We start from the raw sequence: 19396 nt of genomic DNA on the forward strand, positions 1-19396 counted from the left end.
TTACAGAATTATTAAGATAGATCTTATATTATAAACTTATTTATATTATATGATTTTGATAAATACATGAATGTTAAGTTTTTGTGTTTAATTTGTTTTTTAAGGTACTTCAAAGGAGTAAAAATACATATTACAGGGTCATCCGTTTTGTGATTCCAAAAGTAAATTAGAATAACATCTACTTCTATTGGAGACTTCGATCAAATGCACAAAAACAGATTGCATGAATGATATTGTGTGTAGAGGTGTGACAGGTCTGTATCTTTTTAAAATGACGAAGGTATGCCCATAAATCATCAATTCTATCCACTCTATCCACTCTAATCACTGAATTATCAATTTCATAAACCCTGAAATTAAAGATATAGATATGGAAGACATAATACGACCTGTTAAGTGTATATTTGATATCATATAAAATATAATAATGAACTCGATCAACTGATGGAAGGTGACACAATAATCAAGCACATAAAAAAACAACACTTGAAATGGATAGGACAGGTTGTGCGGATGCCAAAAAAAGAGCAGCAACGAGTGAATCTTCGAGAGTGAAATTAGAACAACTGTAGAAGAAAACTGAAGAAAAAACAATAGAAGAAAATGAAGACTGAGAAAGAAATGGAGTGACAGGAGTGAGGGATATGAGTGTCATCAACTGAAAGTTAAAAGCCAACAATTGAGAAGAATGGAGGAATGTCGTGAAACAAGTTTAGATCCTATATGGACTGTATATCTATGGATAATGCTGATGATTATGATGATGAAGTATGTATTTGAAACGTGAGAAATATTCCGGATATGGTATTTCACATATTGGAGATGCCTTTTAATCATCAAGGTAATGCAATTTCTCACTACTGGAGGTTTTTTTTTGTGTCGTAATAGAAAGGATTCTATTTATGTGTAAATAGTTCTCAAGCATTCTATGTTTTGAAATGGACATTCAATAAGTTATAATCAAGTTATAGCCAATTATATACTAATAAGCCAACGTAAATCACATAAAAAGGATCAAGTGTTGTTATATATGCCGTGTAGGATTTTTGAATATATTTCAACATAGCGAAAAATAAATTTTATTAAATTTTACAAGTGCATTTTATTTATTTTCACTTTTATTTGCATAAAATTGGTAACCCTGTATAAACATAATATTGAACATATATATATTTCAAGTTCAATGATTGTTCAACATAATATGGCATATGAATATTTTTCGTCATACCCATCGTAAATATGAATTATTAGTAGATACTTGCCATACATACAGGTGCGTATGGAATGTCGCTATCTACGGTTCAGCCCAGTTTAATGCTCAGTGGCACTGCTATTCAGGATACATATGTAGAATAACACGTGCACCACAGGACATTTTATTTATAAATAAATTCTACTTAAATTCTCATAACGAAAAATTCGAATCAATTTTAAAGCAAAATAAACATCTTTTTTCACGACATTTAATGTGTTTTTGGTCATAACACAATTTTAGGTTAGATAAGAATTTAAGGTTATGTATGTATTGCTTATATATTAGTAATATATATTATTTAAAAGACATTAATTAATCACAGCCAAAGGTGAATCGATTGATAACTATGTGTGTATTGTTTAATCATAAATGAATGCTTTGCCCTTATAAAAATATATTTTTAAAAATTTTTCTAAGAACTGAAATTCAGTTTTAAATATTAGAAGCGTTATATTAAAACTGTGTAAGTTTTATCCAGTAATGTTAGCATTTTTAGAAAAGTCTGTATATCTATCAATTACTTCAATATGGGTACTGGAACATAGGAACATTCTTAGGAACGAAATATCCGATGAAGTAGTCAAAAGTGTCGTACGATTTTCAATAACATCAGTTTTAATAAACTTATTTGAAACGGTTATATGAACAGAATATATAAAGGCATATATTCATTTAAGGATTCCCTTACCTCAAGTATCTATCACTAAAATTACTACATTAATATTATGTATGACATTTCTATATTATATTGCTATGTACATATTAATTTAATTTAGTATTATGTATTTGAATATGTATGTCTTTAACTCCTAAATGAATGAGTTTGCTGATAACATGGCCATTGAAGCTGAATAACTATATCTCCAGAATTAATTTTCGACATAAGCATAAACAGAATTGCTTTATAAGGTCTATAACTTCGCGGTATTGGTTCACAAAAAACTTTAATTTGAATGAAAAATTGTAAAACAGCATGCCGAAGCAGGTATCATCACAGATTCGCAATGTCAATGATGTTTCCAGTAAGTAAGTACTTTTTTAAGATTATAGGTTCAGAATAAATGTCGATGTCCTACAGAATTCATTAATGGGGTCAATGACTTTATAGACTTTGTCCATCAGAGAAGATGACTCGAAATGGAAACTTGCAAAATGATAGCGAGTTTAAACCACAGTTTCGACATCTTGTCTCCAGGATATAAACATAACTTCCAAAATATAGGTCTCGAAGTTATTTTCGGTGTCATGCAGAATTGCTCAATTAGGTCAATAACTTTGTGTGCTTTGTCCACAAAGAAATGTAATCCGTAATAGAAATTTGCAAAACAAAATGTCCACGGCGGGTATTATCAGAGATTTGACATGTTTCGAAAATATTGACACCGCACAGTGTAGTTCGTCTATTATTGGCCAGTATTTGCAAGAACTACTTTAAGATTGTTGGATTATAGGTTGATTACGAATAGACTAAATTGTCAAATTACATAATATTTATCTTTTATTTACTGATATTAATAATTACTACTGAAAACTGTCCCAAATGGTATTATTTAGATTAGTTAATTATTTTTTTTAAAACTTTTACTTGAGTACACAATGATTACATATTTGAAATATCTAATTTTATAGTTCTTGCATTATATTAATAACCCAGCAGCTTATAGTAATTTATAGTAGCATCGATGCCAGAAGAATCACAATGGCATCGATGCTTTATTGATGCTCAAGCAGCTTCGAGAAAGTAATATGCAAAATTTATTGCTTTATGCTGTATTTCATCTCAATATTTTCTAAAAATTTTGTCGCTCATTCATCAACTCTTTCGCCTGTTGGAAATTGATTAAAAAGATTAAGAAATGTTAAATATTGCTTTAAATCTATCAGGTTTATGTGTATTCTCGAGTAGTCAGTACTACTTTAGGTAAGTATCTATGCAATTAATCTGTATTTTTTTGCGACTTTGTTTCGACTTGGAGCGCCAGTGCATATATTTACTTATATTTATTCTGATAATATTTCCATTAATTTATAAACTTTATAAATTTGACTTTATAAATTTTATAAAATATTTTATTAATTCTTAACAAATTATTTGAGTAAAGATAATATAATGTGCTTAAAACAATATTTTATTAATTTCAAATTTTAGCAAACAATTGTTATTAAGCTTTTCCATTTAAATGAATTAATTTACTTGATTTCACTGATTCAATACACTGTAATTTTATACGAGTATGTGACAGACACAAAGCACAGTTCATTGTCCTGTCAAAAATTAGGAATTCACTTCATGAAATTCAATTCAAAAACCAATAACAGAAATTATGCTCTCATCGGTAATGTCCTTGTAACAGTCAAAACAATAATAAATACCTCTGAAAGCTTTAAACAATAGAAATGAATTACAAAAGCATACAATCGAATGAAAATAAAACAGAAACGTTTAGTAAATATATAGAATTTTATTTAAAATTTATTATTTTATTGTAAAAAAATTGTTTAAATGCAATTGCTCCTAAGTTTCTTAGAAGCCTTAAATTTGCAGATAAAATTAATTACAGACAACAGATTGGATGAGTGAATAAACTGTTAAGATACTCTACTTACAGTATTTGCATATTTATATTGCATTTATAAGTACTCATACGCAGTGTTGTACGTTATATATTAATGCTTTTGCTAACAAAATAAAAGAAATGCGGTTGGAGTAAGAAAAAAAGTAAATAACATTAAAAAGTAATAAAAAGTAAATAATATTTGACAATTACATTAAGTTTAGCTAAACAATTAAAGTTTCAATTTATAGGTGCTTTAATAAGTGTATAAGGGAGTTTAACCCATTATGTACTATCCAATTTCAGACTTGAAATATTACGGTGAAATTTCCAAAGTAAATAGGAAAATAACACAATTTTAAGTAATTGAGAAAAGTTTTATATTTATTTGAAAGATTACTCTCACTTTATCTTCTCCTAAAATGTATAAAATATTCTTTGAGTATTAAAAAATATTCAAAGCTATCGCGTGGTGCACCACGGTCCGAAATGGGTTAATAAGTTTTATTTACTATTTATAATGAAAAGGAAAAGAAGAGAAAAGAAGGTTAGTTTAATATTTTTTTTTATAGAAATAATATGTTGTATTAACAGTCTTTCGAATTAAAAGAAAGAAAGAAAGAAATAAAATGTATAAATAATAAGCGGAAAAAAGAATGTATAAATAATAAGTGTAAAGAAAGAAATAAAATGTATAAATAATAAGCGAATAAAAGTATAAAACCTAAATCAAAAATTATTTGAATAAATAAATTTTTATTTGATTCAATTAATTTAAACATAATACTAATTCTTTCCGAAAGTCCTATACAAACTCCATACCGATATCGATGAAACCAGAATAGGATGTATTTTAAAAAGGTTAACCACTTGCAGTAGCCAATCTACGTTTGCTATATTCGAACAAAGTACTTAACAGTTCATTGACTGCTTTAAATAGAAATTTAATTTTGTAGTATTTGGCTCTTAAAAGTTCTTTTTTTACTTAAATATGTTTTTCTAAAAAAAATTTGAATTTTATATAATTTATAAATTTTATATAAGGCAAAGAAAATATTTATTTAAGAAAAAAATAATAAATCATGATTTAACACTTTTTATTTAAACAATTTTAAAAACAACATTTAAATCATTTGTTGGTAAAAAATAAAATATAAATAAATATGATATAATAAATATATATATATAGTTTAATATATACAAAATATATAAAAAAAATATATATAAAATATTTCATTTCTCAAAATTTTACTTTCATGCCAAAGCATATGTTATAGTTCTAATTATACGAAAATTTTTGTTTAAAAAAGATTTTCCAATATTGAAGAAGTGAAAATGAAGTTTTCTCCTGTTTAATTTCACAGGAATTCAAAAATTTTACATATTTATAGTATGCTTATATCTAACGTACTGGTTGAAATATTGGATGCGAATGTGCCTGCCGCCTCAGGAAATTTACTTCCATATGAGTTTTATATATGCATGATAAATTTTGCTGAATATACGGAATGAAAATTGTATGACTTCAAATTCAGTCAATTCATAAATATTAAACAGAACAACAAATGATGCAGCACAGATTTGTTTCAATCCTGCAATGTTCTAAACAAACTGGCTTTGCATGGAACAAAGCCAGTCACCATTGATACCTGCCTGTAGTTACATTGACCTGTGGAGCGTAAGGAATATATACGTACTTTGGTTGGTTAATAATTGCAGATTTTAGTAAACTGTGCATATGAATTTTTTGTTGTTTTTTTTTAAATGATTTTTATTAAGCTGAACTTAAAAAACTTCACAACATCTCTTCTTTTAAATACTACTTATAAGGATTGATTACTAAAGCTAATACCTGGATTCTCTTATAAAGGATTGTTGGTCACTTTTAAGATAAAAGAAACGATTTAATAATAACAATAGGTAAATATTAAAATTCAATAAATATGCCTGCAAGGAAATAAAAAATGTATATAAATTCTCTGATGAATGCTCTTCAAATGAAACTTTTTCTCTTCTAAAGCAACAGTTTTTGAAGTTCATTGCCAAATTACTGTGGATAAATTTATTTAATTTTTCGTCAAATTCCGCTTAATCATATTATTGCACAAATACAGAAAAACAGATACATAAAAGCATCATTCACTAAAGTTAAATTGCCCAGACGATAATAATTTATAATAGATTATACCCTTGTAACCCCACCAAGCACACAGCGTTACATTCTTTGTCTCTAATCTAGGTTTTACCATCGTTTGTGTAATTTAATATTTTTTGACCAAGACCATTTATAAATAATATTATCATTATTGAAATGTCCTTAACGAGACATCTTGCTGTACTGATTGGAAGTAGTTTTTGATGACTTGATTGATATTCTTGATAAATGGGCATATTTAAAACATATAAAGTTTAAGGATTGTCTGCCTTGATAAATATAAGATATTCTTAAAGCATTCATAATGTACGCTTTCAAAATGTATAGAGTTTAAGTATAATTTATTCTTACTCAAATTAAATTTTTTGAGGTATTTTTGATGTCTTGATTGATGCTCTTGACGAAAGTACGTTTTCAAAGCGTATAGAGTTGGGGTTTGTCCGCATTAATAAATATAAGATATTCTTGCAGTATTCAATCCTTTTGAGGTAATTTTTGTTGATTTGACGGATGTTCATTTTTAAAGCATAAAGCATATATATTCTAACAGTAGTGGATCCTTTTGAGGAAAGTTTTGATAATTTGACATGTGTTCGTTTTCAAAGCCACCAGAATTGAAGCATAGTTTAGATAAAAAAATTGAAAAATATTTATCAACTATAAAATAATCTGTCATTTCCTAAAAATCCTTAATATTATTTACTTAAGAAGTTAAGTCATACATCTAGAGAAGCATTTTGTATTGTACATTTTGTGCATTTAGTCATATATGAATTGATCTACGGAATCGAATATATGTTAATTAGCAATTCACTCACACACTTTGTGAAATATAAAATATTTAAAATAATATACATTAATATATACATATATTAATAATAAAATATATATGTGAAATATAATAACACATCCAAGTAAAAGTCAAAGAATTCAAAAAAAAAGAATATGTAATAAATTACCAGTTAACAGCACTTAAAAAACGAAAAGAAAGAATTACTTTACAACAAAATATTGTAAAAAAAAACATATAAAAATATTAAAATATATGTTGTTAAAATAAACAAAATATCTGATGGAATTAATTTTATTTAACTTCACTTTAAGTTGACTGAACTATGCCGAGTTCCTTTTGATAAATACAATAGTTGATGTATTACTATAAGTATATATGATAGATAATGTTAAGACGGTTTGTGCTAATAAAAATATCAACACTTTCAATACGAACACTATTAATTATATTATCTGAAAGACGAAATGTAATGCTTTCAAAATTGTAGGGAGGAGGCTACCTGTTGCTACCGTTGAAATGTTGAACATATCGTCTTTCAGATAATATTGTGGAAATCTGATAAGTCTATATGTGTTGTATCTACCAGACATTGATCTCCTAGACGTAGTCCAAACTATCTTCTATAAAGATATAGAAAGTGTCTACATATAAGTACAAAAATATAGATTTTAACCAAAAATGGAATTTGCATCTCTGGAATCTTGATTTATTTCTCTTAATCTGAGAATAATCTATATTATTATTAATTTTTTTTATTATTAAAAATTTTTGAGTTGAATTTGTTGAAATTACCCATGGTAGATATATCATATCAGGATTTTATTGCGCATGCACTTCTTTTTTGTATTGAAATTTATTTTTATGGAGTATTCAGACAAACTGAGAGAGATTGAAAAAAATGATTGAAAAGATATAAAAGGAGGTCTTTGATTTCAAATATTCCAAACGTTAGCCGGTTTTACTTGAGTGAGGAGTGATTTAGTAGAAAAAGCAATAAAGGAGTTGTTGTTACAAATTCGTTTTATACATAAAGAAGAAGATATTTGCGCGGTTCTGACAATTAAATCAAAAATTATTTAATTTAATTTTTAATAATCTTAATGAACAAAGCCAGTGAAAGTGCATTTATTTATACTCGTTAATTATAAATATATAAACGTATATATAAGCCACTGTTTTAATTTAAAGTTGCTGTGGCATGGAATATCTGTCTACTAAGGTAATTTTACTTCCTTGGATAAAATGATTTCGTGCTGCTTATTATTGGAAAGTTAGAAAATTTATAAGATTAAAAAATTATGAAAATTAGTAAGAATATTTAAATTTTATCATTTGTGTTAAATGCAAAATATCTATTTGAGGTATATGTATGTCTGTTAAAATGTTATCATTAAAGGATTAAGTTGTATTGCATTGCATGTTTGTGATACTGTTTACTTGAGTGTAGCATATAGACTCTGTTAGTAATTTAAATCTAACGTTCAATTATGGTAATAGCTAATTATGTCGATTCATGAATAATATAGTTTATTGGTCTACTTAAGTATGCTTTATCCAGACTATTTGCATTTCTGATTTTGTTCTGTTAATCTCGTCTGCTAAGTGTAGAGCGCAGCAACCGATATTGGATATTTAATAAGGATTTAATTAATTAGTATTAAAAAAAAAATTTAAAAAATTAAAACATTTTTTTCTAAAATGTTATACATTATTCTTAAATATTTTATTATTCATTATCTAAGAATTAAATATATATATATATTTACAGGATAATTAATCAATGCTAAATAAATAAAATTAGTTTTAAAAATGGTCTCATCTCCAGAATATACAATAAATTTCAAACATACTAGTATTGAAATTTAACAATTAAAAACTAAAGAAAATACGATTTATTAATTCAATTATTCTACAGCTGGTTTATAATTTTATTCCAATATAAACACAACAAGTGAATTTGTGAAACTTTCACAGCAAATTAACAAAACTCCAGAAAAATTTGTGAACATAAAAGTCAAGTACGACTTTGGGTCAGTTGGTTAAGGAGCGCTGTCTCTGAGCTTCAAATTTCGTAGGGCACGAGTTCGATTCCAAGTACTTGCAGCCTCAAAATTTATTTACGAATAATTATATGTAAGAATTATTTCCAAGACTACTGATGACGGTATTTGGCAATACTTGAAACATTTGTATGGTCATAATATAAAATGAATTTTTGTTGTTATAGTTCACTATTGTTTGAAAAAACCTTTTTATAAATTTTAATAATTTCAATATTTATATATTATATTATATATTTATATTTATTATATTTTTTTATATTAATTTAATTATTTATATTTAATAAATTTTAAATGAAAGAATGATATAAATTAATATAATTAATATAAATTAAAATAAATTTTAATTTTTGTTATTGTAGTTCACTTCTCTATATTCTTTATAAATTTCTCTATAAATTATAAAAATAAATAAATAAATGTAAAATATAAACATTTATTTAAAGTTTTTCATTTTCATTGTTAATTAATTTTTTTTTATAAAAACAATTTATTCACATTCGTATTCATGTATTACAAATAAAATAAATAAAACATTAACTCTGATAAAAATTCGTAACTTATGATTGATAAAGTCCAAAGTGCAAGGAGTTTTACAAAAATCACAAAAAAAAAATTAAATAATTTGCTCAACTAATCAGAAAAGTATCTAAATACAGTGGTGAGCAGGTGAGCTACAATTAGAATAGATATACCGTACTATATATTTTATTTGATTGCATTAATGATGAGACTTTATTTGAATATCTATAAATATGTAATTACATATGTTGATTTGTTTATAAATTTTATCACTAAATGACTACAAAAAAATCAATTTATTCCGCATTTGAGTATATGAAAATCGATAACATTTGACGTGCCTTCAAATTCAGAAATTTTCATGAATGAATTTGATTTCATTGGAGGTTGCCGAGTCTTGTTTGGGCAATAAAAAGAGATAAAATTTTGTTTTATTAAAAGCGAAAGTTATGGAATTTGAGCTTTTTTTGATTGCTTTCGGTATTTTTCCGAGTTGAAATTTTAACAAAAACATTATCAAATTGCGTTGTATATATAATTACTAAATAGTGTAATATAAATTTTATATTATTTGGTATGTTACTAAATATTTGATATAACATTTCTTATCAATTTGCAAAATATTAGCAATGAAATCAGCAATCCATTTTGGGCACCGCAATTCTTAGGGCCCATAAAATGTCAGAAGATTTTACAAAAATTATTGATTAAATTGTGCATGTTTTTGTAATTGGTTATAAACTTATTATTATCTTAACATTAAAAAAATTTGTGAATTTATTACAAAAAATAATTCTTTTTATTTGCAAGAATTTCATGAGTTTTTCATTTTTCTATTGTGTTTTTCCTTGAAAACCTAAATTCTTTATAAAGAGGGCTTCTATATCAATTTAGGTAAGATTAACTTGTAACCGTAAGTTACCTATAGACTTATTCGTTTGTTGCGATACCAGATGCGAAGAAACCTTATGTATATTTGTAATAGATAACATGTTGGGTGCCAACTCGATTTTTTTGAATTAAGGTGCTCTTGATGCTTTATTCCTGAGACGTTCTTTAATTTCACAAATTCTGAAGCACTCAGCTATGTTTATAGTCTTCGTGACAATACAGGACATACACATAAAAGATGTTCTAAAGTTCTTTAACTACCTACATTTGTTACAGAAAGTTCTTGTAAGTTTATTCATCTGTTCTTTTAGTACTTCTAGTTAGCACTATTTTCGTATATTACTTCTCTAAATTTTGCAAGTTATGATAGAAATAGTCTACATAGTAGTTGTGTATTTACATTTTTTGTTAAATTGTTCTATTATTGTTTTAGCTATGTTAGTTGATACTTTTAGTTAATAATTCTTCTTATTTTTAGTGTTGTCAAATAGCACATTTTTATTTTATTTCTCGTATATTCTTGTTCAGTGGTTTTAATATACTTAAAGAACATACTTGATGTGGCTTATTTCTATATATACTTTTCAACTAAGTTGAACTAATTCGTCTATATGCCTAACTGAAGCGATATATGCCTACTTTTATAATTTTCCGATGTTTATGATTGAAAGTAACACTTTTTCATCATTTGAAAAGGGTTATTTACTAATTTACGTTATATACTCTTCCAAACCTTGTGTTTCTAATTGGATATGTAAAATTTCCAGAAAGTGAAAAATCTCAAATTCAAATAATATTCTTTTGGTGATTAAAAAATGAGCCAAGCTTGAGAAAATCCTAAAAAATCAATCGAAAAAACTTAAAAAAGTATAAGTTAATAAGGATATATGAAATATTTACTCATGTTATAATAAATGAGTACTTTTCAATAATGAGAAAAAATGAGTTAAATAAATATGTATTTAATAAATATATATAAAATGAAAAAAATATAAACATATAAATAATTCATAATAATTTTATATATTTATTTAATTGAAGGCATTTAAAAAGCATTTAATGCAATTATGGTACTAAAATTTCAGAAAGTTTTTGTTAGCTGTGTGCTTCCACTTAATTTTCCCTAGTAACCATGGGCTTGAGTTGTTGTTAAGTTTCAGTAGAATTCATGCAATTATGATATCGACTAAGTATGTTATTATAAATTAACTGAACTTGAGGAAAATTTCTTGTAAGAGAACTTGTGAAAGTTGTTATTCTATTAAAATATAAGTACTTATTAGTTTCTTCGAAATAATAAGCGATTGTGGAGAGAATATTAATTTTCATTGAATTTATTTTATTGTTGGAATATAACTTTGAGTTTTCAATAGTTTTTACTTACAACACAAAATTCTAAATATTTACTAAGAAGAAATTGCCGCATAAACAAAAGATTTAATTTAATTACATAGTTTTGTTATACTAAAATCATTTGTGAATTATTTATTCACAAAATTTATTAAAGAGTAATTTAATTAAAAAGACAGAATTACAAAATAAGTTACTATATAAATGTAAAAGGATAAAAGTAATAGTATATTTTGAAACAAGGTATCTAGTCTACATTTCGATAAAAATATACATAAATGCTCATTAACATATTACCGCATATCATAAAAATGGTTCACCCAAATAGCTTGAGTGGTATAGTTCTTTTTAACCTATTAGATGACCTTTGTATAGGTCTATGAGTTGTTTTTGTTTTTTTTTCGAAAAATTTTTGAATAATTTTGCTGAAGACCGAATTTTTCTCATAATAACTTTATATATACTCTGACAGATGTTGCTAATTCTCATTAAATATCAGCTATTCGGGAATCATTTTAATATATAAAATATTATATATATATATACAATAGAAATGGGAAGAACTAACTGATTGTGATATGTTAGTTGTGATATAAGCCAGCTTTACTATATAATATTGAAAATCTAGCCCTGCATCTACACTGTCCAGACTTTGACATGGTTTTTATATTCGAATGCAAATAAGTATTCTTTTCGAATTCTGTCTTTAAACAAAAATTTTAAAGTAAAAGTAAAAAAAATGAGAGTAACATACTATATAAGCAAAAATCTTGTCAAAATATAGTTAGTTTAGATGCAGAGTTGATAAGTAATAAATTGTGATTACATTTAGTCAATTAAATATTACAAACGACGGTTTGAATTTCTTAAAAAACATTTAAATGATCAAATAAATGAACAAATAAATGACTTGATGATAATTTATATTTCTCGTCAATTAATCTTATTAGTTCTTTTATTATGTATATTGACCCATTATATTTGGCTGATTAAGTCTATGAAGGTTTGAAACGATTTCGCGGCTTTAACTCAAGTCTGAAGTGTTGGGCTTTTTAAGAAGAGATCTTGCAGTATATATATTTGTATACTATATATTGTTACTACTCTGTTTTTAATTTAATTTAATACTATTATTATTAAATTATTAAATAAAATAATTTTCTGTTTTTCTTTGCAGTAAAGAGTAAATCAAAAATTTGCCATAAGAATTAAAAAAAATGACTCCAATTTAAATGCCAAAAAATAATTAGATGTGATTTAAATTTGGCACAGATTCAAGGATTTACATTGTAAGAACTCTCAAAGTGGAAATAAAAATTTTAAACAACAGATTTTATAACTCGTTTTATCGTTGCGATGGATAATTTAATTTCTATGATACCAGGGCCATGTCAACGACTTCGTTTGCCCTCTTTGACGACCATGCTTAAGTTTCCAACACGTAATAATTGTGCCAACAGCCAAGTGTGTAAGCAGAAGCGTCGTGTAGTCTTCATGGGAAGTGCGAGAGTAGGAAAAACGTGTATCATTAATCAATTTTTATATGATCAATATCATCAACGCTATAAAAAGACTGTGGAAGAAATGCATGTTGGTGAATATGATACACCAGATGGTTCTATGTTAATCCTAGAAATTCTCGACACTTCCGGCTCATATACCTTTCCAGCAATGCGTGCCTTGTCAATTACAACATCTGACGCATTCATTCTAGTTTATGCTATAGATGATTTGGATTCATGGTACGAGGTTGAGAGTTTAAGGAAACAGGTTAGTATTAATATTGAATGGCCAGAATATTGTCTTTAAATAAGCATTGTCTTTAAATAAATTTTATTGGTTCTATGGTAATTTTTATAAAAATATACAATAATTTAGGTATCATAAAATATAATGGTGTATGGGGCGAAAATAAATAAGATTGATGACAATCAGAATTTTTATATTTTAACTAATTAATAGAAAGCTTTTCCTTGACTTTAATTCAAGAGTATTAAGTTAAAAAGTAAGATTTAAAATCTAATTAAAGCCTTATATTTTTATGCAAAGAATTTACTTACACTTTAAAGATTTCAATTATTTTATTGAAAATAATTTGGAGAAGTATATGAAATAAAAAATAGAATAAAATTGTTGAAGTAATAGTAAATGTACAATTGAAATAAATTCATACCTCCTGCAAGCTTCATAGGAAAATTTCATAGTAAAATTTGGAGGATGCTACTAGCTACGATGGTGTTTGGTATGGGATGGTATGAGTATTACATAAATTATTTTACGTCGATTCGGTCCATTGAATTGTTGCTTTTCTGTCTGCAGTCTGGCTGAGTTTTAACCTCATGAATACAGAATGGGAGATGACAACTCAAATATGAAATTTGGTCCAAGGCCGTTCGGTGCTCTTAATACTACGTATATTGTGTGTAACTGAGTTGTAAATGTAGAATTGAAAGTGAAAGTAAACAAATACTTTTACTTTTATTCAACTGAATCAGATATACGAAAATATAAATGCTTAAAATTCATTGCTTTTATAAAGTGCTCGTGTGAGATTTTATCTAAATAAATTTTGAATAATGTTTAATTGAGAGTAAATAAAAAAGTTATTACAATATTACAAACATTTCGTATTTATGCAAATATAAAAAAGATCTTAAAACTGTCTTTATGTGTATCTTACATATTTCCCAATTTTGCTATGTATAAATATGTCACAAAAAGGTTTTCTAAAAGCTTTTCAAATTTTGTGAAATTTTAAATATTATTTGTTTTCACATATGTTATTACATTGTAATGTAAATAAAAATTAAAAATCCTTTAACATATATAGATATTATTTACAACAAAATGTGTTTTCTCCAGATATGTTGTACATATATATGAATATACATATAGCACTTAATAGTTTATTTTATAGCAGTGAAAATTTAATAAAAGTTTTGTTGTTATTTCGTGCTCGAGGCTTTAAGTATACTTAATAACTATATACTATATGTCTTTTATTGTTTTCTAGATACTACATACTATACTTTAAAGTTAACCTTCTTCAAATGGATGTTTAAGGACAACGTTGTTGTTTTATAGTGCCTAAGGGTTCAAGTATCCTCTCGAAAAACTTAAATGACTACATAATAATAACTCTTTTCTTTAGATTGTTCTGCATAAAGTTACTTAATTGTATCATAGCATCAGAACAATTCTGTTTTACATTTAAATAACCGAATTTATCTTATTACAGTAATTCAAAACATGCCATAGTTACCTATCTCACTCCTACTTTTTAGAATCTGCCTAAAAAAGAAATTGATATCTAAGTTATTATTTAAGTTTTAGTGTCTTTTCTTAAGTAAACACATTCTATAGTTATTGGTGTTTTAACTCGATATGGCAGTACTAGTTAATACTAGTTGATATCAATTGGGATAAGAAAGCGTAACTTCTAATGACAGTATATCTGACAATGTTTTTGATTTAACTTACATATAGCTTACTCGCATATAGCTTATGGTTGTCAATTTTTTTGATCTGGAGTAAATAATAGTCGGTAATTATGGTATTTAGATATTATTTTTACTATTACACACTAATATGCACTGCGAACAGAGATTTACCTTTAGTAGAGTTTTTATTTTAGTTTGGTTAATTTTAAGCAAAATGTGTAACACTTGAAATTAATTTATAACAGTTTTAATATCTTACCCTAAATTTAAGAGCTGATTTAAATGAAACATTTTCACAAATTCGAGCAAAATATGACAGATCGAGAATCAATCTAGATCTGCCAATCGTAAACGACATTTGATTTCAACTGCAATGAAATATGTCAAATATTTTATTGCCTGCTTTTAGGCACATATTTTATTATAACACAATTATAATAGTATAACTCGCAATCCTCTAATATAGTATATTATGTTTCTTTTTTTACAGATTATTGAGCAACGTGGTCCGGGGATTCCAATTGTTGTTGTTGGAAATAAAATTGATCTATGTATTACTAAACGTCAAGTGCAGTATGAAGTTACTGAAATGGTTGTTTGTGAGGATTGGAAGTGCGCTTATGTTGAATGCTCTGCAAAGCAAAATGTTGGCATCATGAGTATATTCAAACAATTGTTAGAACAATCTGACATACGTTACAATCTTAGTCCAGCAGTGCGACGCAGACGTCAATCATTACCAGCATTCGTTTCAGCAAAAGGCAGTAAGAGTCCGTCACACAGAACATATAGAATGCAACGACATTCATGCACGATGACCTAAAGAAACCTTAGATATATATGGGTACTTGAAGCAGTAGTTGGAGACTATAATGATATTTTATTATTATTGATTGTTATAAGAAAGGCGATATTATTACATAAAAAATAATTATTGCTTTAATTTAATTATTAAGATCTAAATTACATTTTTGTACTTAAGCATGTATAAGTATTTTAGAGATAAGACTTGTGGAAATTTAAGCGATATTTTAAGCATTAGACAAGCATTGTTCATTAAAAAAAAATTTAAGTGATATTTTTTCTAAATTATACCTAAAATTATTGATTGTTTTTATTATATTCAAATATATACAAAACCTAAAATGAATGTAAATATTTTTTTAAAATTATTTTTTCAAACTTAATGGAATTGTATCTAAGCATTAAACTTATAAACAAGTTGAATATTATATTTTGTATTTTCTTGAATATTTATGTATATATATGAAGAAAAGATAATATTTAGTTTTTGTTGACTTCATTTATTTTTATGGTTTATAAGTGTATTATTTGTATACATTGTAATTGTGGTAAAACTATTTCCGACAGATTTATTATGCAGTTTATTTTAAATTAAATTCAAATTAAATTTACTTTAATTTCAAATTAAAATAAACTAATTAATTGTAAAATTTTGACAAAGTATTTGATTGCTGAAATAGTTTCATATAATAGGTAAAATAAATAAAAAAATATAAAGTCACATGATTCAATCTAAAATAAACGCTTTCACAATATATATAGAGTTGTTTGTTCAAAGAAAATAATAATATGCAGAGAATATTAAGTACATTTTTAAGGACTAGTTAAATAAATTAAAAAAAAAAATAATATTGAATACAACTAAAAAAACAAACTAATAAAATAAAATAAAATTTAAAATGTAAATATCTTTTATAAAATTTACTTGTATATCTTGTAAGTATGTCATTTGATTATAATATGTAGTGCATAGTTGTACTCAGAAAACAAAGCAGAGGGGGAAAGGTGTTAAGCAATAATTTTGTAATTGTAATTTATTTTTTGTAAATTGTTTTAATAAACTGGAGAGTAAGCAAAATTGTTATACCAATAAAATAGTTCAGGAAGTTCTATATCCAATGTTTATTTATCTACTTCACCAATAATCAACATGAAAGAGAGAAGGGTGGTGCTCATTACAATATCGGTCGTAATTTGGGCATTTTTATGTACTACCAACTCCCCATATAGCTATCCTTTTGATCTACTGTATTAAAAATATAAATTTGAAAGGTAAGCGCTGGTTACTTCCTTATAAAAGGTTGATAATCTAAAGGCTGAATTAGTTATTCTGTAAGATTTCTGTATTTTATAAATAAATATTATTATATTATTTTATTATATTTTAATTAAAGATTAATTAAAAATATATATTCCTTATTTAAACATAGAAACAAGGAAACAGTGTATAGCGTAACGTGACCTCATTTATATTTCAACTATTTGTTGAATAGATGTATCCATATTAGTTAGTAGCTTTTCTGAAGCTCGAAAAACATTTTTTCAGTAGTTGATCTATTCAAAAAAGAAATCCGAGTATCCGGATAATTATAACCATACAAAATATTTTAATAATTTGAAACTGTCGAATACAAGTACAAATAACAAAGGTAAGGATACCAATATAAGTACAATCTAGCCTTCTTCTTGAGTTATTTAGGTTTAATTTTGTTTTAAGTTAATTATTTTCCACTATCAAAAATTTGGATTATTTTATTTTTATAATGTATTCAAAATCAACGCGACTCTTGTTATTAAATTATATATTCAATCTAGTTAACTTATAGTATGGATATTACACTTTTTATCTAATTTAAAGACTAATATATATCCTAAACAGTGGCGTAACTACAGGGAAGCAACTGGAAGCAACGCTTTCGGGCCCCCGAATTTAGGGGGCCCCACTATAAATTTTTGTATTCATTGTATTTCTTTTTAATAAATTCTCAAAAGTAGGACGAAACGTTTTTTGTTGGAATAACTTCATATTGCATTTTATAAAAGATACGTAAATTTTAAATTTAAAGTACATAATATGTATGTACTTCAAATAAAATATTAAACCTATTTATGAAATAAAAAATTTTTTCTAAGAAAAATATGTGTCTTGATCGAGAGTTTATATGGAAGCTATATCTAAATTTAAACACATTTGAAAATAATTTTGTACGTTGTCTTTTGCAAATATCAGTACTGTATACACCATATTCCATTTGAATACCTTTATTAAAAACGGAGAAACCTTATATCCGATTGTTTAGTTTATATCACAGCTACAAGAAATAGACGTCCAATTTCAATCAAATCAAATGGTGAACAGGGTGCGCTCCCGAAAAGTATGTGTATAAAGTTTTATTCGAAGAGTTCAAAAGCTGAGAGAGTAGTTTGAACTGTAAAAGTATACTGATATATACTTAATGGTATTTCCGAAGTTTCCTTTAATGCGTTACAAAAATCTTGACAAACCTTATATACCCTTTTTACATTTTTTCGTGTAAAGAGTATAAAAAGGGGGCCCCTTAGTATGTTGGTAGGGGCCCCTTAGTTAGAATTTGCTTACAGGCCTAAAAAATGTAGTTACGCCACTGATCCTAAAGAATCAAAACTTTTTTAGTTTATTTTATAAACTATTATATATTATATAACATACTTTATATATATAATTTATTTATAATTTAATAAAATTAATACAAAAAATTTAATATATTGTAACATATTAAAAAAATTTATTTTCTAACAATTTCAGATCCCATTTATTGAATTTTTTTTATTTACTTATTTTTCCAACACTTAGGTAGGGTTAGGTTATTCCGGCGATCCCTAGTGGATCCACTACTGCCTATTGGCCCACTCTGTTACCGTATATGAAGGAAAAACTCAGGTCCTTCTAAAGTATTAAGTCACCGCCGTGCATGAGCTGGGCAAAAACATAGTAGACATAGGCACTCTCATCATCTTCCCCACAGCTGCGACAGATTTGATTAAAAGTGATTCCCTAGTTGCATGATGATTCCTAGTTTACAGTGACCTGTAAGTAAATCTACCAAAAGAACGGTAGCTCTACGCGGTATCTCAATGAGAATTTTGGATTTCTTTTTATCGAAACGTGACCAGATTGCATACAGATGCCTGCATATCGTTGACTTTTCCCATTTTTTATTAAAAATTTCAGTACGGAAAGAATTCAGTAACAATTTGCATGATGTTAGCGATATGCTCAGATTATTTAGGTGTTCCGAGAGTGGTATTGAAGCACCCTTTCTGGCTAGCTCGTCTGCTCTTCAATTTCAAATATTACTAATATTTTGCTTTGTTTTAATGTACAAATTAATTTAAAAAAAATTAAAATATGTAATCTATTCAACGAAAATAGAAAAACTTCATTAATAACGTCAGTGAAATTTTAAGGAAGAGATAAATGCTATATGATTAGATGTAATTTAAAGTCAGTTTTTTAAAAAAAATTTTTTTATTGATATTTTAAATATTTTTCTTGTAGAATAATTTTTAAAATATATTATATACAATTAAT

The 19396-nt window shown here is 26.1% G+C and overlaps 1 protein-coding gene across 1 annotated transcript; it reads left to right on the forward strand.

Moving 5' to 3' along the window:
- Positions 1 to 12937: 12937 nt before the first annotated feature.
- LOC119674149 (GTP-binding protein Rhes-like) lies at positions 12938 to 15844 on the forward strand. Its single transcript, XM_038085273.1, has 2 exons — positions 12938 to 13351; positions 15512 to 15844. The coding sequence occupies exons 1-2, from the start codon at positions 12938 to 12940 to the stop codon at positions 15842 to 15844; spliced, it is 747 nt and encodes a 248-aa protein (XP_037941201.1).
- Positions 15845 to 19396: the final 3552 nt, after the last annotated feature.

The sequence above is a fragment of the Teleopsis dalmanni genome, chromosome 2, assembly GCF_002237135.1.
Source record: "Teleopsis dalmanni isolate 2A chromosome 2, ASM223713v2, whole genome shotgun sequence".
Classification (NCBI taxonomy): Eukaryota; Metazoa; Arthropoda; class Insecta; order Diptera; family Diopsidae; genus Teleopsis; species Teleopsis dalmanni.

Excerpts from the sequence above, each read along its gene's own strand:
- LOC119674149 (XM_038085273.1), top strand. The coding sequence starts at position 12,938 with ATGGATAATTTAATTTCTATGATACCAGGGCCATGTCAACGACTTCGT. Across the intron at positions 13,352-15,511 it reads TTGAGAGTTTAAGGAAACAG|ATTATTGAGCAACGTGGTCC; the intron begins GTTAGTATTAAT and ends CTTTTTTTACAG.